The 22,903-nt window shown below is 54.7% G+C and overlaps 1 protein-coding gene across 1 annotated transcript; it reads right to left on the bottom strand.

Annotated features, from left to right (window-relative positions):
- Nucleotides 1-548: 548 nt before the first annotated feature.
- Nucleotides 549-14,675, bottom strand: LOC140453763 (equilibrative nucleoside transporter 1-like). The gene is made up of 4 exons (XM_072548697.1): nucleotides 14,514-14,675; nucleotides 11,933-12,007; nucleotides 7,357-7,438; nucleotides 549-809 (listed from the first exon to the last, which is right to left on the bottom strand). The coding sequence occupies exons 2-4, from the start codon at nucleotides 11,962-11,964 to the stop codon at nucleotides 549-551; spliced, it is 375 nt and encodes a 124-aa protein (XP_072404798.1). The 5' UTR covers nucleotides 11,965-12,007; nucleotides 14,514-14,675.
- Between the last annotated feature and the right edge of the window lie 8,228 nt (nucleotides 14,676-22,903).

Genomic DNA, 22,903 nt, shown 5'->3' with positions numbered 1-22,903 from the left:
ACCCAGTGAGCTAGCCTGTAACCCGGTGAGCTAGCCTGTAACCCAGTGAGTTAGCCTGTACCCCAGTGAGCTAGCCTGTAAACCAGTGAGTTAGCCTGTACCCAGTGAGTTAGTCTGTAACCCGGTGAGCTCGCCTATAACCCAGTGAGCTAGCCTGTAACCCGGTGAGCTAGCCTTTAACCCGGGTGAGTTAGCCTGTAACCCGGTGAGCTTGCCTATAACCCGTGAGCTAGCCTGTAACCCGACGAGCAACCCGTAACCTGGTGAGTTAGCCTGTAACCCGGTGAGTTAGCCTGTAACCCAGTGAGCTGGCCTATAACCTGGTGAGTTAGCCTGTAACCCGGTGAGCACACCTATAACCCGGTGAGCTAGCCTATAACCTGGTGAGTTAGCCTGTAACCCGGTGAGCTAGCCTGTACTCTGGTGAGTTAGCCTGTAACCCGGTGAGCTAGCCCGTAACCCAGTGAGTTCGCCTGTAACCCGATGAGTTCACCCGTAACCCGGTGAGTTACCCTGTACACCGGGGAGTTCGCCTGTACTCTGGTGAGTTAGCCTGTAACCCGGTGAGCTCGCCTGTAACCCGGGGAGTTAGCCTGTAACCCGGGGAGTTCGCCTGTAACCTGAGCAGTGTACCGTTGAATGAGGACGGAGTTGATGCAGCTGAAGACCAACAATGGCAGCATGGCACACAACGTCATCATATTCCCAAACTTCCCCTGAAGGTAGTTCTCCTGGATCAATCCTTCTGTTCCATTCAGGTGGAAACGGTCCACGGTCACATTCACATCCTGGAGCTGGAACTTAAAATACTAACAAAGGGAAAGATTAAGGGTCAGTGTGGACATCGGAGAGAGGGGGGGAGGGGGAGGGGGAGGGAGGGGGGGAGGGGGAGAGGGAGAGGGGGGAGGGGGAGGGAGGGGGAGGGAGGGGGAGGAGGGAGGGGGGGAGGGGGAGGGAGAGGGGGAGGGGGAGGGGGAGGGAGAGGGGGAGGGGGAGGGGGAGGGAGGGGGGGAGGGAGAGGGGGAGGGGGAGGGGGAGGGGGAGGGAGGGGGGAGGGAGAGGGGGATGGGGAGGATGTGGGTGAGGATGTGGGTGAGGGTGTGTGTGGGAGTGGGTGTGGGTGTGGGTGAGGGTGAGGGTGAGGGTGTGGGTGAGGGTGAGGGATGGGGATGCAGGGTGTTGGGATGGGGAGGGTTGAGGGTGTTGGGATGGGGAGGGTTGAGGGTGTTGGGATTGGGAGGGTTGAGGGTTTTGGGATGGGGAGGGTTGAGGGTGTTGGGAGTGTTGAGGGTGTTGGGATGGGGAGGGTTGACGGTGTTGGGATGGGGAGGGTTGACGGTGTTGGGAGGGGGAGGGTTGTGGGTGTTGGGATTGGGAGGGTTGAGGGTGTTGGGATGGGGAGGGAGGGTGTTAGGATGGGGATGGTTGAGGGTGTTGGGAGGGGGCTGGTTGTGGATGTTGGGTTGGGGAGGGTTGAGGGTGTTGGGATTGGGGAGGGTTGTGGGTGTTGGGTTGGGGAGGGCTGAGGGTGTTGAGATTGGGAGGTTTGAGGGTGTTGGGATGTGGAGGTTTCAGGCTGTTGGGATAGGGAGGGTTGAGGGTGTTGGGATGGTGAGGCAGGGTGTTGGGATGGGGAGGGTTGAGGGTGTTGGGATGGGGAGGGTTGAGGGTGTTGGGATTGGGAGGGTTGAGGGTTTTGGGATGGGGAGGGTTGAGGGTGTTGGGATGGGGAGGGTTGAGGGTGTTGGGAGGGTTGTGGGTGTTGGGATTGGGGAGGGTTGTGGGTGTTGGGTTGGGGAGGGTTGAGGGTGTTGGGTTGGGGAGGGCTGAGGGTGTTGAGATTGGGAGGTTTGAGGGTGTTGGGATGTGGAGGTTTCAGGCTGTTGGGATAGGGAGGGTTGAGGGTGTTGGGATGGTGAGGCAGGGTGTTTGGGTGGGCAGGCAGGTTCCTGGGATGGGGAGGTTTGAGGGTGTTGGGATGGGGAGGGTTGACTGTGTTGGGTTTGGGAGGGTTGAGGGTGTTGGGTTGGGGATGGTTGATGGTGTTGGGTTGGGGAGGGTTGATGGTGTTGAGAGGGGGAGGGTTGAGGGTATTGGGATGGGGAGGCAGGGTTTTGGGATGGGGAGGGTTAAGGGTGTTGGGATAGGGCGGATTGAGTGTGTTGGGATTGAGAGGGTTGAGGGTGTTGCGATGGGGAGGGTTGGGGGCGTTGGGATGGGGAGGGTTGATGGTGTTGAGATGGGGAGGGTTGAGGGTGTTGGGATAGGGAGGGTTGACGGTGTTGGGTTGGGGAGGGTTGATGGTGTTGAGAGGGGGAGGGTTGAGGGTATTGGGATGGGGAGGCAGGGTATTGGGATGGGGAGGGTTAAGGGTGTTGGGATAGGGCGGATTGAGTGTGTTGGGATTGAGAGGGTTGAGGGTGTTGCGATGGGGAGGGTTGGGGGCGTTGGGATGGGGAGGGTTGATGGTGTTGAGATGGGGAGGGTTGAGGGTGTTGGGATAGGGAGGGTTGAGGGTGTTGGGATAGTGAGGTAGGGTGTTGGGATGGGCAGACAGGATCTTGGGATGTGGAGGGTTGAGGTTTTTGGGATTGTGCGGGTTGAGGGTGTTGGGATGGAGAGGGTTGATGGTGTTGGGATGGGGAGGATTGAGGCGGTTGAGTTCGGAATGGTTGAGGGTGTTGGGAAAGGGAGGGTTGAAGGTGTTGGGATGGGGAGGGTTGAGGGTGTTGAGATGGGGAGGGTTCAGGGTTTGGGATAGAGAGGGCTGAGGGTGTTGGGATGGGGAGGCAGGATGTTGGGATGGCGAGGGTTGAGGATGTTGGGATGGGAGAATTGAGGGTGTTGGGATGGGGAGGTTTCAGGGTGTTGGGATGGGGAGGGTTGAGGCTGTTGGGTTGGCAAGGATTGAGGGTGTTGGGATGGGGAGTGTTGGGATGGCGAGGGTTGAGGGTGTTGGGTTGGCAAGGGTTGAGGGTGTTGAGATGGGGAGGGTTGGGTTGGTGAGAATTGAGGTTGTTGGGATGGCGAGGGTTGAGGGTGTTGCGATGGGGAGTGTTGGGTTGGCGAGGGTTGAGGGTGTTGGGTTGGCGAGTGTTGAGGGTGTTGGGCTGGCGAGGGTTGAGGGTGTTGGGATGGTGAGGGTTGAGGGTGTTGGGATGGGGAGTGTTGGGTTGGTGAGTGGTGAGGGCGTTAGGTTGGCGAGGGTTGATGGTGTTGAGATGGGGAGGGTTGGGTTGGTGAGGATTGAGGTTGTTGGGATGGCGAGGGTTGAGGGTGTTGCGATGGGGAGTGTTGGGTTGGCGAGGGTTGAGGGTGTTGGGTTGGCGAGTGTTGAGGGTGTTGGGATGGTGAGGGTTGAGGGTGTTGGGATGGAGAGTTTTGGGTTGGTGAGTGGTGAGGGTGTTGGGTTGGCGAGGGTTGAGGGTGTTTGGATGGTGAGGGTTGAGGGTGTTGGGATGGGGAGGGTTGGGTTGGTGAGTGGTGATGGTGTTGGGTTGGCGAGGGTTGAGGGTGTTGGGATGGGGAGTGTTGGGTTGGTGAAGGTTGAGGGTGTTGGGTTGGCGAGGGTTGAGGGTGTTGGGATGGGGAGTGTTGGGTTGGTGAGTGGTGAGGGTGTTCGGTTGGTGAGGGTTGAGGATGTTGGGTTGGCGAGTGGTGAGGGTGCTGGGATGGGGATGGTTGAGGGTGTTGGGATGGTGAGGGTTGAGGGTGTTGGGTTGGTGAGGGTTGAGGATGTTGGGATGGGGAGTGTTGGGTTGGTGAGTGGTGAGGGTGTTGGGTTGGTGAGGGTTGAGGATGTTGGGTTAGCGAGTGGTGAGGGTGCTGGGATGGGGATGGTTGAGGGTGTTGGGTTGGTGAGGGTTGAGGGTGTTGGGTTGGCGAGAGTTGAGGATGTTGGGTTGGTGAGGGTTGAGGGTGTTGGGATGGGGAGTGTTGGGTTGGCAAGGGTTGAGGGTGTTGGGTTGGTGAGGGTTGAGGGTGTTGGGTTGGTGAGGGTTGAGGGTGTTGGGATGGCGAGGATTGAGGGTGTTGGGATGGTGAGGGTTGAGGGTGTTGGGTTGGTGAGGGTTGAGGGTGTTGGGTTGGTGAGGGTTGAGGGTGTTGGGATGGTGAGGGTTGAGGGTGTTGGGATGGCGAGGGTTGAGGGTGTTGGGTTTGCGAGGGTTGAGGGCGTTGGGATGGCGAGGGTTGAGGGTGTTGGGTTGGCGAGGGTTGAGGGTTGATGGGATGGCGAGGGTTGAGGGTGTTGGGTTGGTGAGGGTTGAGGGTGTTGGGTTGGCGAGGGTTGAGGGTGTTGGTATGGCGAAGGTTGAGGGTGTTGGGATGGTGAGGGTTGAGGGTGTTGGGTTGGCGAAGGTTGAGGTGTTGGGATGGTGAGGGTTGGGATGGTGAGGGTTGAGGGTGTTGGGGTGGTGAGGGTTGAGGGTGTTGGGTTGGTGAGGGTTGAGGGTGTTGGGTTGGCGAGGGTTGGGATGGTGAGGGTTGAGGGTGTTGGGTTGGTGAGGGATGAGGGTGTTGGGATGGCGAGGGTTGAGGGTGTGGGGATGGCGAGGGTTGAGGGTGTTGGGATGGTGAAGGTTTTGGGTGTTGGGTTGGCGAGGGTTGCGAGTGTTGGGATGGCAAGGGTTGGGTTGGCGAGTGGTGAGGGTTGGCTAGGGTTGAGGGTGTTGGGATGGTGAGGGTTGAGGGTGTTGGGATGACGAGGGTTGAGGGTGTTGGGTTGGTGAGGGTTGATGGTGTTGGGATGGCGAGGGTTGAGGGTTGAGGGATGGTGAGGGTTGAGGGTGTTGGGTTGGTGAGGGTTGAGGGTGTTGGGATGGGGAGTGTTGAGGATGTTGGGTTGGCGTGGGTTGAGGGTGTTCGGTTGGTGAGGGTTGAGGGTGTTGGGATGGCGAGGGTTGAGGGTGTTGGGTTGGCGAGGGTTGAGGGTGTTGGGATGGTGAGGGTTGAGGGTGTTGGGATGGCGAGGGTTGAGGGTTGAGGGCGTTGGGATGGCGAGGGTTGAGGGTGTTGGGTTGGTGAGGGTTGAGGGTTGGCGAGGGTTGAGGGTGTTGGGATGGCGAGGGTTGAGGGTGTTGGGATGGGGAGTGTTGGGTTGGTGAGAGGTGAGGGTGTTGGCTTGGTGAGGGTTGAGGTTGTTGGGTTGGCGAGGGTTGGGGTTTTGGGATGGCGAAGGTTGAGGGTGTTGGGATGGCGAGGGTTGAGGGTTGAGGGATGGTGAGGGTTGAGGGTGTTGGGTTGGTGAGGGTTGAGGGTGTTGGGATGGGGAGTGTTGAGGGTGTTGGGTTGGTGTGGGTTGAGTGTGTTCGGTTGGTGAGGGTTGAGAGTGTTGGGATGGCGAGGGTTGAGGATGTTGGGATGGGGAGTGTTGGGTTGGTGAGGGTTGAGGGTGTTGGGATGGCGAGGGTTGAGGGATGGTGAGGTTTGAGGGTGTTGGGATGGCGAGGGTTGAGGATGTTGGGATGGGGAGTGTTGGGTTGGCGAGGGTTGAGGGTGTTGGGATGGCGAGGGTTGAGGGTGTTGGGATGGTGAGGGTTGAGGGTGTTGGGATGGGGAGTGTTGAGGGTGTTGGGTTGGTGAGGGTTGAGTGTGTTGGGTTGGTGAGGGTTGAGGGTGTTGGGATGGCGAGGTTTGAGGGTGTTGGGATGGTGAGGGTTGAGTGTGTTGGGTTGGTGAGGGTTGAGGGTTGAGGGTGTTGGGTTGAGGGTTGAGTGTGTTGGGTTGGCGAGGGTTGAGGGTGTTGGGTTGGCGAGGGTTGAGGGTGTTGGGTTGAGGGTTGAGGGTGTTGGTTTGAGGGTTGAGGGTTGGTGAGGGTTGAGAGTTGAGGGTTGAGGGATGAGGGTTGGTGAGGGTTGAGGATGTTGGGTTGGTGAGGGTTGAGGGTGTTGGGATGGCGAGGGTTGAGGGTGTTGGGATGGCGAGGGTTGAGGGTGTTGGGATGGGGAGTGTTGAGGGTGTTGGGTTGGCGAGGGTTGAGTGTGTTGGGTTGGTGAGGGTTGGGGGTTGAGGGTGTTGGGATGGCGAGGGTTGAGGGTGTTGGGATGGTGAGGGTTGAGTGTGTTGGGTTGGTGAGGGTTGAGGGTGTTGGGTTGAGGGTTGAGGGTTGAGGGTGTTGGGTTGGTGAGGGTTGAGGGTGTTGGGTTGGCGAGGGTTGAGGGTGTTGGGTTGAGGGTTGAGGGTGTTGGTTTGAGGGTTGAGGGTTGAGGGTGTTGTGTTGGCGAGGGTTGAGGGTGTTGGTTTGAGGGTTGAGGGATGAGTGTTGAGGGTGTTGTGTTGGCGAGTGTTGAGGGTGTTGGGATGGTGAGGGTTGAGGGTGTTGGGATGGGGAGTGTTGGGTTGGTGAGTGTTGAGGGTGTTGGGTTGGTGAGGGTTGAGGGTGTTGGGATGGCGAGGGTTGAGGGTGTTGGGTTGGTGAGGGTTGAGGGTGTTGGGTTGGCGAGTGTTGGGTTGCTGAGTGTTGAGGGTGTTGGGATGGGGAGTGTTGGGTTGGTGAGTGTTGAGGGTGTTGGGATGGGGAGTGTTGGGTTGGTGAGTGGTGAGGGTGTGTTGGGAATGATTGAGGGTGTTGGGTTGGCGAGGGTTGAAGGTGTTGAGGGTTGAGGGATGAGGGTTGGTGAGGGTTGAGGGTGTTAGGTTGGTGAGGGTTGAGGGTGTTGGGATGGCGAGGGTTGAGGGTGTTGGGTTGGTGAGGGTTGAGGGTGTTGGGTTGGTGAGGGTTGAGGGTTGAGGGTTGAGGGATGAGGGTTGGTGAGGGTTGAGGGTGTTGGGTTGGGTTGAGGGTTGAGGGTTGAGGTTGTTGGGATGAGGGTTGACGGTGGAGGGTTGAGGGTTGAGGGTGTTGGGTTGAGGGTTGAGGGTTGAGGGTTGGTGAGGGTTGAGGGTTGAGGGATGGTGAGGGTTCAGGGTGTTGGGATGGGGAGTGTTGAGGGTGTTGGGTTGACGAGGGTTGAGGGTGTTGGGTTGAGGGTTGAGGGTGTTGGGATGAGGGTTGAGGGTTGAGGGTTGGTGAGGGTTGAGGGTTGGTGAGGGTGTTGGGTTGAGGGTTGAGGGTGTTGGGTTGAGGGTTGAGGGTGTTGGGTTGAGGGTGTTGGGTTGAGGGTTGAGGGTTGTTGAGGGTTGAGGGTGTTGGGTTGAGGGTTGAGGGTTGTTGAGGGTTGAGGGTTGAGGGTTGTTGAGGGTGAGGGTTGAGGGTGAGGGTTGAGGGTTGAGGGTTGAGGGTGTTGGGTTGAGGGTTGAGGGTTGTTGAGGGTTGAGGGTTGAGGGTGAGGGTTGAGGGTGAGGGTGAGGGTTGAGGGTTGAGGGTTGAGGGTTGAGGGTGTTGGGTTGAGGGTTGAGGGTGAGGGAAGCTCCTACCGTAATCGCTGTCATGAAGAAGTTCCAGGGTAACAAGGTACCGAGGCCCAGGGTGAAGAAGATCAGCCAGACCATCCTGAACCTGATCCAGGAGCAGAGACACGACTGAGCCAGTCAGACAGGGCCGACCCCACATCCCCCCTCCCCTCATAACACACCACCAACCCACCACACAGCGGGGGATCGAGGGGGGCGGGGGATCGAGGGGGGCGGGGGGATCGAGGGGGGCGGGGGATCGAGGGGGGCAGGGGATCGAGGGGGGCGGGGGATCGAGGGGGGCGGGGGATCGAGGGGCGCGGGGGATCGAGGGGCGCGGGGGATCGAGGGGGGCGGGGGATCGAGGGGGGCAGGGGGATCGAGGGGGGCGGGGGATCGAGGGGGGCGGGGGATCGAGGGGGCGGGGGATCGAGGGGGGCGGGGGATCGAGGGGGGCGGCGGATCGAGGGGGGCGGGGGATCGAGGGGGGCGGGGGATCGGAAACACTGCACTCTGCAGGGGTGGGGTCAAGGCTCAGGAGGGGCTCAGTGGGGGAGGTACGGGGGGAGGTGGGGGTTCTAGGTGGGGGAGGGGGTCTTGATGGGGTGGGGGGTCTTGGTGGGGGGTGTCTCGGTGGGGGAGGGGTTCTCGGTAGGTGAGGGGGTCTCAGTGCAGGAGGGGTTCTTGGTGGAGTGAGGGGGTCTCGGTGGGGGAGGGGGTTCTCGGTGGGGTGGGGGGTCTCAGTGGGATGAGGGGGTCTCATTGGGGAGGGGGTCTTGGTGGAGTGAGGGGACCTCGGTGGGGTCAGGGATCTTTGTGGGGGAGGGAGTCTCGGTGGGGTTGGGGGTCTCAGTGGGGGAGGGGGGCTCAGTGGGGTGAGGGGGTCTTGCTGGGTGAGGGGTGTTAGTGGGGTGGAGGGTCTCGGGGGTGAGGGGGTCTCGGTGGGGTGAGGGGGTCTTGCTGGGTGAGGGGTGTTAGTGGGGTGGAGGGTCTCGGGGGTGAGGGGGTCTCAGTGGGGTGGGAGGTCTCGGGGGGGGAGGGGGTCTCGGTGCGGTCGGGGGTCTCGGTGGGGTGAGGGGGTCTTGCTGGGTGAGGGGTGTTAGTGGGGTGGAGGGTCTCGGGGGTGAGGGGGTCTCAGTGGGGTGAGGGGGTCTTGCTGGGTGAGGGGTGTTAGTGGGCAAAGGGGTCTCTGTGGGACGGGGTTTTGGTGGGTGAGGTGGACCCTTCATCAGGCCTTTTGCCTGAAACGTTGCCTGTCCTGCCCCTCGGACTGTGCTGTGTTTTCCCAGCACCACACTCTCGACTCTGATCCCCAGCATCTACAGCCCTCACTGTCTCCGAACAACGATGGAAGGATGTTCTTCCGACTGGAGGCCTGTGACCAGTGGTGTCCCTCAGGGATCGGGTTATGGGTCCACTTCTGTTTGTCATTTATGTAAATGACTGGAATGGGAATATAGAAGGCCTGGTGAGGAAGTTTGTGGACCACACCAACATTGGTGGCTGGTGGACAATGAGGAAGGTTTTCCAAGATTACACAGGGATCTTGATCAAATGGTCAATGGGCTGAAAAATGGCGGATGGAGTTCAGTCTGGATAAATGCGAGGTATTATATTTTAGTTCAACAACCAAAGGTACAGCTTATACAGTTAATAGAACAATACAGCACAGAACAGGCCCTTCGGCCCTCGTGCTGCACCGACCTGTGAACTATTCTCAGCTCGTTCCCCCTACACTATCCCAAAATCATCCATGTGCTTATCTAAGGATTGATTAAATCTCCCTCATGTGGTTGAGTTGACTACATTAGCAGGTAGGGCATTCCACACCCTTATCACTCTCTAAGTAAAGAACCTGCCTCTGACGTTAGTCTTAAATCTACCACCCTTCAATTTGTAGTTATGCCCCCTCGTACATCATCCTAGGAAGAAGTCTTTCACTGTCTACCCTATCTAATCCTGTGATCATCTTGTATGTCTCAATCAAATCCCCTCTTAACCTTCTTCTTTCCAATGAGAACAGACCCAAGTCTCTCAGCCTTTCCTCATAAGACCTTCCCTCCAGACCAGGCAACATCCTGGTAAATCTCCTCTACACCTTTTCCAATGTTTCCACATCCTTCCCGAAATATGGGGACCAGAACTATACACAATATTCCAAGTGTGGCCGCACCAGCGTTTTGTATAGTTGTAGCATGATATTGCAGCTCCGGAACTCAATCCCTCTCCCAATGAAACCTAACACACTGTATACCTTCTTAACATCACTATCCACCTGGGTGGCAACTTTCAGGGATCTATGTACATGGACTCCAAGATCCCTCTGCACATCCACACTATCAAGAATCTTTCCATTGACCCAGTACCCTGCCTTCCTGTTATTCCTCCCAAGGTGCATCACCTCACATTTAGCTGCATTGAACTCCATTTGCCACCTCTCAGACCAAGTCTGCAGTTTATCCAAGTCCCCCTGCAACCTGTAACATTCTTCCAAACTGTCCACTACTCTACCGACTTTAGAGTCATCTGCAAAATTACCAATCCATCCACCCACGCCTGCGTCTAAGTCATTTATAAAAATGACAAACAGCAGTGGTCCCAAAACAGATCCTTGTGGCACACCACTAGTAACCAGACTCCAGGCTGAATATTTTCCATCAACCACCACTCGCTACCTTCTTTCAGAAAGCCAGTTTCTAATCCAAACTGCTCAATCGCCCTCAATTCCATGCCTCTGCATTTTCTCCAACAGCCTACCATGTGGAACCTTATCAAAGGCTTTACTGAAGTCCATGTACACCACGTCAACTGCCCTACCCTCATCTACATGCTTGGTCACCTTCTCATAAACCTCAATGAGGTTTGTGAGACACGACCTGCCCTTGACGAAACCATGTTGACTATCTGAAATCAAATTGTTGCTTGCTAGATGATTATAAATCTTATCTCTTATAATCCTTTCCAAAACTTTCCTACAACAGAAATAAGGCTCACTGGTCTATAATTACCTGGGTCATCTCTACTGCCCTTCCTGAACAAGGGCTCAACATTTGCAATCCTCCAGTCCTCTGGTACCAAACCTGTAGACAATGACGACTCAAAGATCAAAGCCAAAGGCTTTGCTATCTCCTCCCTAGCTTCCCAGAGAATCCTCGGATAAATCCCATCCAGCCCAGGGGACTCGTCTACTTTCACTCCTTCTAGAATTGATATCACCTGTATGTAACTAACCTCGCTCCTTTCTAGTCTAATATCTTGTACCTCATTCTTCTCCTCTACAATATTCTCCTTTTCTCATGATAGGGCCTTGGACCAGAGGGGCCTAGGAGTCTGGGTACATAATCCTTTGAAGTTTGTGTCATATATAGACAAGGTGGTTAAAAAAGTGTTTGGGACATTTGCCTTCATTGTTCAGTCCTTTGGGCAGTGGAGTTGGGGGACGCCATGTTGAGGTTGTACAGGACGTTGGTGAGGTCTCTTCTGGTTTCCCTGTTATAGGAAGGAGATTATTAACCTGGAGAGGGTTCAGAAGAGATTAAGCAGGACATTGCCGGGTGTGGGAGGGTTTGAGTTATAAAGAAAGCCCAGATAGATTGGGAGTTTACACATTCTCCCCGTGTCTGCGGTTTCCTCTGGGTGCTCCGGTTCCCTCCCGCAATCCGAAGATGTGCAGGTCGGGTGAATTGGCCGTGCTAAACTGCACGTGGTGTTAGTCAGAGGGAAATGGGTCTGGGTGGGTTACTCTTTGGAGGGTTAGTGTGGACTTGTTGGGCCGAAGGGCCTGTTTCCACACTGTAGGGAATCTAATCTAACCTAAATCTGATCTTTATTCACTGGAGCTTGGAGATTGAGAGGTGACCAGATCAAAGTTTATGAATTTATGAGAGGTAGAGATAGAGTTAATGGTAGCTGGCTTTTCCCGGGGACTCGGGAGCACATTTTTAAGGTGAGAGGGGAGAGATTTATAAAAAGACATGTGAGGCACAGAGGGTGGTTCTGGTGTGGAATGAACTTCCAGAGGAAGTGGTGGATGTGGGTACGTTTACAATATTTAATAGGTATTTGGGGATAGATACATGAATAGGAAAGGGCTGGAGGCCAGGAGCAGGCAGCTGGGACGAGTTTAGTTTGAGATTATGGTTGGCATGGACTGGTTGGACCGAAGAGTCTGTTCCTGTGCTGTATGACTCGATGACTCTGGGACCCGGTCCAATTGCAGATTTATTCATTTCTTTATTCTCCACCAGGTCCTGGGCTGGAGTCCGATGCTGTGTCTACACGGCATTATCCTGGCTCTCAGGATCGCTAGTTTCCAGTCGGAATGGGAGTAAGCCATTCAGCTCCTTTGGCCTGTTCTGCTGTTCAATGAGACCATGCCTTTGGCCTTTATCCCTAAATACCTTTGCTTCACTAAACTGTTTCTATCTCAGACTTAAACCCACAGGAGCCTGGTCTAAGTCTCTGGGCCCTCCTGAAACACCCTCACCCTGACTGCTTTCAAATATCTCGCGTTGGGCCCTGACTTTATTTATTCCCCAGTCCAGTCCACAGCTCCCTCTACGCATTCCCAAATATGTTCAAAACTCGACTGTGCACTCACCGGTCCACGGGCTCCTGTTGTTTTGTCGTCATTGTCCGATGTCCCCCTGAACAAACTTAGGAAATCCTTTCAAATCTGCTGGGAGGGAAGAAACACAGGTCACTTTCCCTGAGACGGACCCAGCGAAGGTGGGTACTGCAGGTGTTGGAGGTCAGAGTGTTGCTGGAAAAGCGCAGCAGGTCAGGCAGCATCCGAGGAGCAGGAGAATCGACGCTTCAGGTAAAAGCCCTCCAACAGGAAGGGGCGATGAGGGGCTTTTACCCGAAACGTTGCTTTTCCTGCTCCTCGGATGCTGCCTGACCAGCTGTGCTTTTCCAGCACCACTCTGATCTAGACCCTGAGACTGACCCACAGACTGGCGCAGTTATATAGGGGCGCACACTGCAGTCTACATGATTGCACCTCCAAATACCTAAGCACACCCTGTTATAGACTCACACACACAGGCACTGATGTTGTTATGGACCAGACCAGATCCCCTCAAAATATTTCAAGAAGGTAGGGGAGGCCCTAGCGTTTTCTTATGTTCAAGGTGGACGTGAAGAAGTAAATATTCTGGATGTGATGTAACTGGTCAAACTACTCGGCAATGAGCAAAACACCCTTTATTTAAACACAATCGTTAAAATCCAACCAAAAAAAACAATTTAAAATAATTTAACTATTGGAGAACTTAACCGAATAGTAGCGACAGTATCCACTACTAATTCCAATGGAATGATATTTCACTAACACACCCCTTGGCAAATTCCGACATAGATTCTCACATGGAGTTCTGCAATTCAGGATGGAAACAAAAGCGAGAGAGAGAGGAGCAGCTGGGAGACACTCACTGAAGCTGCTTACTCTTTTGAGTCTCCTGCATAAAACTAAAGTGAAAAACTGAGAGAGACAGTGAAAACCCTGAGAGATCTGAGAGAGCTGCCCCCCCCCCACACACATACAGGCAGCCTCCATTGTTCCAACTTTAAAAATAAACTCCTGCAGGCCTCACAAATTGTTTACTTTCTTACTGACAGCTCAGTGTCTCTGTTCAAAAGAAAAATCCAGAACAAAATAACCCCTTAAAGTGATGATGTGGAAGAGCCAGTGTTGGACTGGGGTGGACAAAGTTAAAACTCCCACAACCCCAGGTTAGAGTCCAACAGGTTTATTTGGAAGCACTAGCTTTCCGAGCGTCGCTCCTTCATCAGGTGACAGTGGGGCAGGATACATAGGACACAGAATTTATAGCAAAAGATCAAAGTGTCGTACAACTGATGTGATGTGTTGAACAAAGCTAGATTGCGGTTAAATCTTTAATCACTCAGAATGGGGATGCAGGTTTCGAATCATTAATACACAAATTCCAGAGCTTCTTTCACCTTGGCTCAGCACTGAGGGACCCGGTTCGATTCCCACCTCAGGCGACTCTCTGTGTGGAGTTTGTACACTCTCCCCGTGTCTGCGTGGGTTTCCTCCAGGTGCTCCAGTTCCCTCCCACAGTCCAAAGATGTGCAGGTCAGGTGAATTGGCCGTGCTAAATTGTCCGTAGTGTTCAGGGATGTGTAGGTTAGGTGCTTCAGTCAGGGGGAAATGTAGGGGAATGGGTCTGAGTGGGGTACTCTTCGGAGGGTCTGTGTGGGCTTGTTGGACCAAATGGCCTGTTTCCACACTGTAGGGATTCTATGAATCACATTCCTGAGACAAATTATCTTGAAAGAAGTTCTGGGACTTGCATATTAATCAATTGAAACCTACACCTTCATTCTGAGTGATTAAAGACTTAACCGCAATCTAGCTTTGTTCAATACATCACATTAGTTGTACGACACTTTGATCTTTTGCTATAAATTCTGTGTCCTATGATCCTGCCCCACTATCACCTGATGAAGGAGCAGCGCTCCGAAAGCTAGTGCTTCCAAAAAAAACCTGTTGGACTATAACCTGGGGTTGAGATTTTTAACTCTTAAAGTGATAGCACCATTACAATGTGAACAGATACACAGACACACAATTAATAATTATAGTCTCATACAGTTAGACCGACACAAAGAGCAAACACTAGTCAGTGGCATAAAAACATATTTAAACACAGTCACACATTCAAAATTGCAATCACACACAGATTGACAGATATACAGGCAAGAGGTACAGTCTGAAACATATACACATACAGATGGACATCTACACAGACAGAGATACACTCTGACACATGCACACACAGACCCACACACACACACACAGAGCCATACACACACAGACATATATACACAGAGAAACTCTTACACATCCACAGACAGACCCACAGACATGTATGGACACACCGATAAACTCACACACAAACATACATAATACATACACAGAGCTAAACTCACACACAGACAAACTCACAAACACACCTTCGCAAACACACAGATAAAGTCACAAATAAATACACACAGACATATACCCACACAGAGACACACACACACTCAGATAAACTCACCCACAGACACACAGACAAATTCACACATAGACACACCCTCAGACATATACACGCACACAGACACACAGTTAGGCACAGATAAACTCTCAGAAACATGCTCTCTAATAACTATACCTCAGTCTAGATGTATGTTGAAGACTTACAAGTCAAAATCTGTGCAGATTGTATTGGTTTAGCGACAGGACAGAAGGACGGCAGGAATGAAAGTGAATGAAGTGAGTAAGTAAGAGAGGGGGTTTCAGATCCCCAGTCACCAACAACTATTTCAAACATTAGAGACTCAACTCGTCCTGGTTACCATTAACATCTTGTTTTTTTCTGTGGTTCTGGGTGGGAGAACTTCCTGAGGTTGGAATTTGGGGAAGATATCCAGATTTCCAAAGGCAAGCAAGACTGAGTAGGGAAAAACCAGGAAGCGAGACAGCAAGGGGCACAGGGAGAGCGAGAGCAAGAGGGAGGCAAAACCACAAAACCTGACAGAGTGAGATAGAAAGAGAGAGACTGAGAGGGAAAAAGAATGAGGAAAGGGAATGGGAGGGAACACGTCTCAGGGAAAGAAAGATTGAGCCAGAGAGAGAGAGAGAGACATACAGGGAGTGAGCAAAGGGAGTGGGAGAGTGTGTGCATTTCTGAAAGATTAATACACAACTGTCCAAGTGATTGATAGAGTGTAAACAGAGAGACAGAGAGACAGTCAGAGAGAGAGAGACTGAATTGAGATGGTGTTCATTATGGGGAATAATACTCGTCTGGTTCACTGAGGGCCCCAGGGAAGGGAATCTGCCATCCTGAGTCTGTCTGGCCTACATGCCCCACAGCAATGTGATTGACTCTGGGCTGCCATGTGTCCTGCTCTGTTAAAGGACAGTTAGAGACGGGCAATGACTGTTGTCTTTGTGACCCTCCCATCCCATACAAGAATTAAAAAAAAAACGGAAATGGCAGAGACTTTGAATCAACATTTCCATCTGTCCTCACAGTAGACGACTCAAACAGCAACCCCCAAAAATAGTGGAAACTCGAGATGAAAGCGGTCACTGTCAGTAGGGAAGAGGTGCTGGGAGATGGAAGGAGACCAGGTCTCGACGGGGAGGGGAGTTTATGGTCTGGGGGCTGGAGCCTAGAAAACATGGTGATACAGGGAGAGGATTCACACAGACCAATCCGCTAAACCGCCCAGCGCCTGCAAGGCTTCAAGAAACAAGGGGGTGGAAAGTCCAGTCTCCAGGCTGCTGAGAACATAGACCATTCCAGCGCAGTCCAGGCCCTTCGGCCCTCGATGCTGCACCGACCTGTGGAACCAATCTGAAGCCTATCTAACCTCCACCATTCCATTCTCATCCATGTGCCTATCCAATGCCCATTTAAATGCCCTTAAAGTTGGCAAGTCTACGACTGTTGCAGGCAGTGCGTTCCACGCCCATACTACTCTCAGAGTAAGGAAACTCCCTCTGATATCTGTCCTATACCTATCACCCCTCAATTTGAAGCTATGTCCCCTCGTGTTTGCCGTCCCCATACTTGGAAAAAGGCTCTCACTGTCCACCCTGTCTAACCCCCTGATTATCTTATACATCTCAATTAAGTCACCTCTCGAAGGAAAACAGCCTCAAGTCCCTCAGCCTTTCCTCATAAGACTTTCCCTCCCGACCAGGCAACATCCTAGTAAATCTCCTCGGAATCCTTTCCAAAGCTTCCTCATCCTTCCGATAATAAGGTGATCAGAACGGTACGCAATACTCCAGAGTTTTGGACAGTTGCAGCATGACCTCATGGTTCCGAAACTCAATCCCTTTACCAATAAACTCCAACACACCACTTGCCTTCTTAACAACCCTGCCAACCTGGGTGGCAACTTTCAAGGATCTGTGTACCTGGACACCGAGATCTCTCTGTTCATCTACACTACCAAGAATCTTACCATTAGCCCAGTACTCTGCATTCCTGTTACTCCGACCAAAGTGAATCACCTCACACTTGTCCACATTAAACTCCATTTGCCACCTCTCAGCCCAGCTCTGCAGCTTATCTCTGTCCCTCTGTAACCTACAACATCCTTTGTCACTATCCACAACTCCACCGACCTTAGTGTCGTCTGCAAATGTACTAACCCATCCTTCTACGCCCTCATCCAGGTCATTTATAAAAGTGACGAACAGCAGTGGACCCAACACTGACCCTTGCGGTACACCAATGGTAACTGGACTCCAGGATGAACATTTCCCATCAACCACTGCCTTCTTTCAGCTCACCAATTTCTGATCCAAACCGCTAAATCACCCACAATCCCATGCCTCTATTTTGTACAATAGCCTACCACGGGGAACCTTATCAAACACCTTACTGGAGTCCATATACACCACATCAACCACTTTACCCTCATCTACCTGTTTGGTCGCCTTCTCAAAGAACTCAATAAGGTTTGTGAGGCACGACCTACCCTTCACAAAACCGTGCTGACTATCCCGAATCAACTTATTCCTTTCTAGATGATTATAAATCCTATCTCTTATCACCTTCTCCAACACTTCACCCAAAACTGAAGTGAGGCTCACTGGTCTATAATTACCAGGATGGTCTCGACTCCCCCTCTTGAACAGGGGAACTACATTTGCTATCCTCCAGTCTTCTGGCACTATTCCTGTAGACAATGACGGCATAAAGATCAAAACCAAAGGCTCAGCAATCTTCTCCCTGGCTTCCCAGAGAATCCGAGGATATATCCCATCCCGGCCCAGGGGACTTATCTATTTCACATTTTCCAGACTTGCTACCACCTCCTCCCTGTGAACCTCAATCCCATCTAGTCTCGTCGCCTGGATCTCAGGATTCTCCTCAACAACATTATCTTTTTCCAGTGTGAATACTGATCTGTTTTACCGAACTCCTCTGACTCCACACACAACTTCCCACGACTATCCCTGATTGGCCCTAACCTTACTCTCATCATTCTTTTATTCCTGATATACCCAGAGAAAGCTTTAGGGTTTATCCTGATCCTATCCCCCAACAACTTCTCATTCCCCCTTCAGGCTCTTCTGAGCTCTCTCTTTAGGTCTTTCCTGATTAACCTGTGACCCTCAAGCGCCCTAACTGAGCCTTCACATCTCATCCTAACATAAGCCTCCTTCTTCCTCTTGACAAGAGATACAACTCCTTGAGTAACCCACGGCTCCCTCACTCGACCACTTCCTCCCTGCCTGACAGGTACATACTTACCAAGGACCCACAGGAGCTGTTCCTTGAATAAGCTCCACGTTTCTATTGTGCCCACTCCCTGCAGTTTCCTTCCCATCCCATTGCTTCCTAAATCTTGCCTAATCGCATCGTAATGACCTTTCCCCCAGGAATAACTCTTGTCATGGAAAAATGCTGCGATTCCATTTTTCCAGAAATGACAGCCGAGCGTTTAGGAAGCCATAATTGGTGTCCCACCACCATGACGGGCTCGGCAGCAGCGTTACTGATTGAGCTGGTCAGGTCCTCAAGGACAGAGCTGCTAGATTGGGTGGACAGCAGGTGGTGAGGGAACCAACAAGAGAGAAAAGCATACCTGACCTCATCCTTACCAATCTGCTCGCTGTGGATGTGTCTATTCATGACAGGATCAGAAAGAGTGACGACCACACAGTCCTTGTGGAGACAAAGTCCCACCTTCACATTGAGAATACCCCCCATCACGTTGTGCGCATTACCACCGTGCTCAATGGGAAAGAGGTCAAACTGACCGAGCATCCAGGAGGTGCTGTGGGCCACCACCAGCAGCAGAGTGAAGCCACCAAACAAGATTACTTGGGTGTCAAACAGGTGATAGACAAAATGAATTCGCTCCCCCAGCCAACACATCCGATCGAAACTCTGCAATCCATCTATATCCAGGCGTGAATCAATCGGCTCACTGGGGGAGGAGGCTCCACAAGTCTCCCCCCGCCCCCCTCCTCAATGATGCAGGAGCCCAGCATCTCAGGGGAAAGGTGAAGGCTGGAACTTTCACAGTAATCTTCAGTCTGAAGTGCCGAGTGTATGATCCATCTCAGCCTCCTCCAGTGGTCCCCAGGGTCACAGATACCAGGCTCCAGCCAATTCGGGTCACTCCACGTGATATGAAGAAACGGTTGGAGACACTGGATACTGTAAAGGCAATGGGCCCTGACAACATCCCAGCAATAGGACTGAAGACGTGTGCTCCAGAACTTGCTCTCCCCGAGCCAAGCTGTTCCAGTACAGTCACAACACTGGTATCTATCCGACAATGTGGGACATTGCCCAGGTAATGTCCTGTACATAAAAAGCAGGACAGATCCAACCCGGCCAATTACCCCCCCATCAGTCTCCCCTCGATCCTCAGTAACGTGATGGAAGGGGTCAGTAACAGTGACACCCAGTTTGGGTTCCCCCAGGGTCACCCAGCTCCTGACCTCATTCCAGCCTTGGGTCAAACATGGACAAAAGAGCTGGATTCCAGAGGGGAGGGGAGAGGGACAGCCCTTGTCATAAAAACCATCTCCAACAAGAGACAATCTAACCACTGCCCCTTGACACTCAGTGGTGTGACCTTCACTGAATCCCCCACTATCAACATCCTGGGGGTTACCATTGACCAGAAACTCAACTGGACTCACCCCATAAACACAGCGGCTCCAAGAGCAGGTCAGAGGCTGGGAATACTGCGGTGAGTAACTCCCCTCCTGACTCCCCAAAGCCTGTCCACCATCGACAAGGTACAAGTCAGGAGTGGGAGGGAATACTCCCCACTTGCCCTGGATGGGGGCAGCTCCAACAACACTCAATAAGCTCAACACCATTGAGGGCAAAGCACTACATCCAAAAACACCCCCTCACTCCCCCACCGACGCACAGTAACAGCAGTGTGTACCATCCCCTCCCTCCCACCGACCCTCAGTAACAGCAGTGTGTACCATCCCCCCCCCCCACCGACCCTCAGTAACAGCAGTGTGTACCATCCCCTCCCTCCCCCCCCCACCGACCCTCAGTAACAGCAGCGTGTACCATCCCCTCCCTCCCCCACCGACCCTCAGTAACAGCAGTGTGTACCATCCCCTCCCTCCCCCCACTGACCCTCAGTAACAGCAGTGTGTACCATCCCCTCCCTCCCTCCCCCCCCCACCGACCCTCAGTAACAGCAGTGTGTACCATCCCCTCCCTCCCCCCACTGACCCTCAGTAACAGCAGTGTGTACCATCCCCTCCCTCCCCCACCGACCCTCAGTAACAGCAGTGTGTACCATCCCCTCCCTCCCCCCCACCGACCCTCAGTAACAGCAGTGTGTACCATCCCCTCCCCCCACCACCGACCCTCAGTAACAGCAGTGTGTACCATCCCCTCCCCCCCACCGACCCTCAGTAACAGCAGTGTGTACCATCCCCTCCCTCCCCCACCAACCCTCAGTAACAGCAGTGTGTACCATCCCCTCCCTCCCCCCCACCGACCCTCAGTAACAGCAGTGTGTACCATCCCCTCCCCCCCCAACGACCCTCAGTAACAGCAGTGTGTACCATCCCCTCCCTCCCCCCACCGACACTCAGTAACAGCAGTGTGTACCATCCCCTCCCTCCCCCCACCGACCCTCAGTAACAGCAGTGTGTACCATCCCCTCCCTCCCCCCCACCGACCCTCAGTAACAGCAGTGTGTACCATCCCCTCCCTCCCCCCCCACCGACCCTCAGTAACAGCAGTGTGTACCATCCCCTCCCTCCCCCCCACCGACCCTCAGTAACAGCAGTGTGTACCATCCCCCCCCCACCGACCCTCAGTAACAGCAGTGTGTACCATCCCCTCCCCCCCCCCCACCGACCCTCAGTAACAGCAGTGTGTACCATCCCCTCCCCCCCCCCCACCGACCCTCAGTAACAGCAGTGTGTACCATCCCCTCCCTCCCCCCCCACCGACCCTCAGTAACAGCAGTGTGTACCATCCCCTCCCTCCCCCCCCACCGACCCTCAGTAACAGCAGTGTGTACCATCCCCTCCCTCCCCCCCCACCGACCCTCAGTAACAGCAGTGTGTACCATCCCCTCCCCCCACCACCGACCCTCAGTAACAGCAGTGTGTACCATCCCCTCCCCCCCACCGACCCTCAGTAACAGCAGTGTGTACCATCCCCTCCCTCCCCCACCAACCCTCAGTAACAGCAGTGTGTACCATCCCCTCCCCCCCCACCGACCCTCAGTAACAGCAGTGTGTACCATCCCCCCCCCCCACCGACCCTCAGTAACAGCAGTGTGTACCATCCCCTCCCCCCCCCCCACCGACCCTCAGTAACAGCAGTGTGTACCATCCCCTCCCTCCCCCCCACCGACCCTCAGTAACAGCAGTGTGTACCATCCCCTCCCCCCCCCCCACCGACGCTCAGTAACAGCAGTGTGTACCATCCCCTCCCTCCACCACCGACCCTCAGTAACAGCAGTGTGTACCATCCCCTCCCTCCACCACCGACCCTCAGTAACAGCAGTGTGTACCATCCCCCCCCCCCACCGACGCTCAGTAACAGCAGTGTGTACCATCCCCTCCCTCCCCCCACCACCGACCCTCAGTAACAGCAGTGTGTACCATCCCCCCCCCCCCACCGACGCTCAGTAACAGCAGTGTGTACCATCCCCTCCCCCCCCACCGACCCTCAGTAACAGCAGTGTGTACCATCCCCTCCCTCCCCCCCACCGACCCTCAGTAACAGCAGTGTGTACCATCCCCTCCCCCCCCACCGACCCTCAGTAACAGCAGTGTGTACCATCCCCTCCCCCCCCCCCCACCGACCCTCAGTAACAGCAGTGTGTACCATCCCCTCCCTCCCCCCCCACCGACCCTCAGTAACAGCAGTGTGTACCATCCCCTCCCCCCCCCCCACCGACCCTCAGTAACAGCAGTGTGTACCATCCCCTCCCTCCCCCCCACCGACCCTCAGTAACAGCAGTGTGTACCATCCCCTCCCTCCCCCCCCACCGACCCTCAGTAACAGCAGTGTGTACCATCCCCTCCCTCCCCCCCCACCGACCCTCAGTAACAGCAGTGTGTACCATCCCCCCCCCACCGACGCTCAGTAACAGCAGTGTGTACCATCCCCTCCCTCCCCCCCCCACCGACGCTCAGTAACAGCAGTGTGTACCATCCCCTCCCCCCCCCACCGACCCTCAGTAACAGCAGTGTGTACCATCCCCTCCCTCCCTCCCCCCCACCGACCCTCAGTAACAGCAGTGTGTACCATCCCCTCCCTCCCTCCCCCCCACCGACCCTCAGTAACAGCAGTGTGTACCATCCCCTCCCTCTCCCACCGACCCTCAGTAACAGCAGTGTGTACCATCCCCTCCCTCCCCCACTGACCCTCAGTAACAGCAGTGTGTACCATCCCCTCCCCCCCCCCACCGACCCTCAGTAACAGCAGTGTGTACCATCCCCTCCCTCCCCCCACCGACCCTCAGTAACAGCAGTGTGTACCATCCCCTCCCCCCCCCCACCGACCCTCAGTAACAGCAGTGTGTACCATCCCCTCCCCCCCCCACCACCGACCCTCAGTAACAGCAGTGTGTACCATCCCCTCCCTCCCCCCACCGACCCTCAGGAACAGCAGTGTGTACCATCCCCTCCCTCCCCCCCCCACCGACCCTCAGTAACAGCAGTGTGTACCATCCCCTCCCTCCCCCCCCCACCGACCCTCAGTAACAGCAGTGTGTACCATCCCCTCCCTCCCCCCCACCGACCCTCAGTAACAGCAGTGTGTACCATCCCCTCCCTCCCCCCCCCACCGACCCTCAGTAACAGCAGTGTGTACCATCCCCTCCCCCCCACCGACGCTCAGTAACAGCAGTGTGTACCATCCCCTCCCCCCCCCCACTGACCCTCAGTAACAGCAGTGTGTACCATCCCCCCCCTCCCCCCCCCTCACCGACCCTCAGTAACAGCAGTGTGTACCATCCCCTCCCTCCCCCACCGACCCTCAGTAACAGCAGTGTGTACCATCCCCTCCCCCCCCCCACCGACCCTCAGTAACAGCAGTGTGTACCATCCCCTCCCTCCCCCCACCGACCCTCAGTAACAGCAGTGTGTACCATCCCCTCCCTCCCCCCCCACCGACCCTCAGTAACAGCAGTGTGTACCATCCCCTCCCTCCCCCCCCACCGACCCTCAGTAACAGCAGTGTGTACCATCCCCCCCCCCACCGACGCTCAGTAACAGCAGTGTGTACCATCCCCTCCCTCCCCCCCCCACCGACGCTCAGTAACAGCAGTGTGTACCATCCCCTCCCCCCCCCACCGACCCTCAGTAACAGCAGTGTGTACCATCCCCTCCCTCCCTCTCCCACCGACCCTCAGTAACAGCAGTGTGTACCATCCCCTCCCTCCCCCACTGACCCTCAGTAACAGCAGTGTGTACCATCCCCTCCCCCCCCCCACCGACCCTCAGTAACAGCAGTGTGTACCATCCCCTCCCTCCCCCCACCGACCCTCAGTAACAGCAGTGTGTACCATCCCCTCCCTCCTCCCACCGACC

Source organism: Chiloscyllium punctatum, chromosome 3 (genome assembly GCF_047496795.1).
Source record: "Chiloscyllium punctatum isolate Juve2018m chromosome 3, sChiPun1.3, whole genome shotgun sequence".
NCBI lineage: Eukaryota > Metazoa > Chordata > Chondrichthyes > Orectolobiformes > Hemiscylliidae > Chiloscyllium > Chiloscyllium punctatum.
This window is presented reverse-complemented; position numbering and strand designations above follow the sequence as displayed.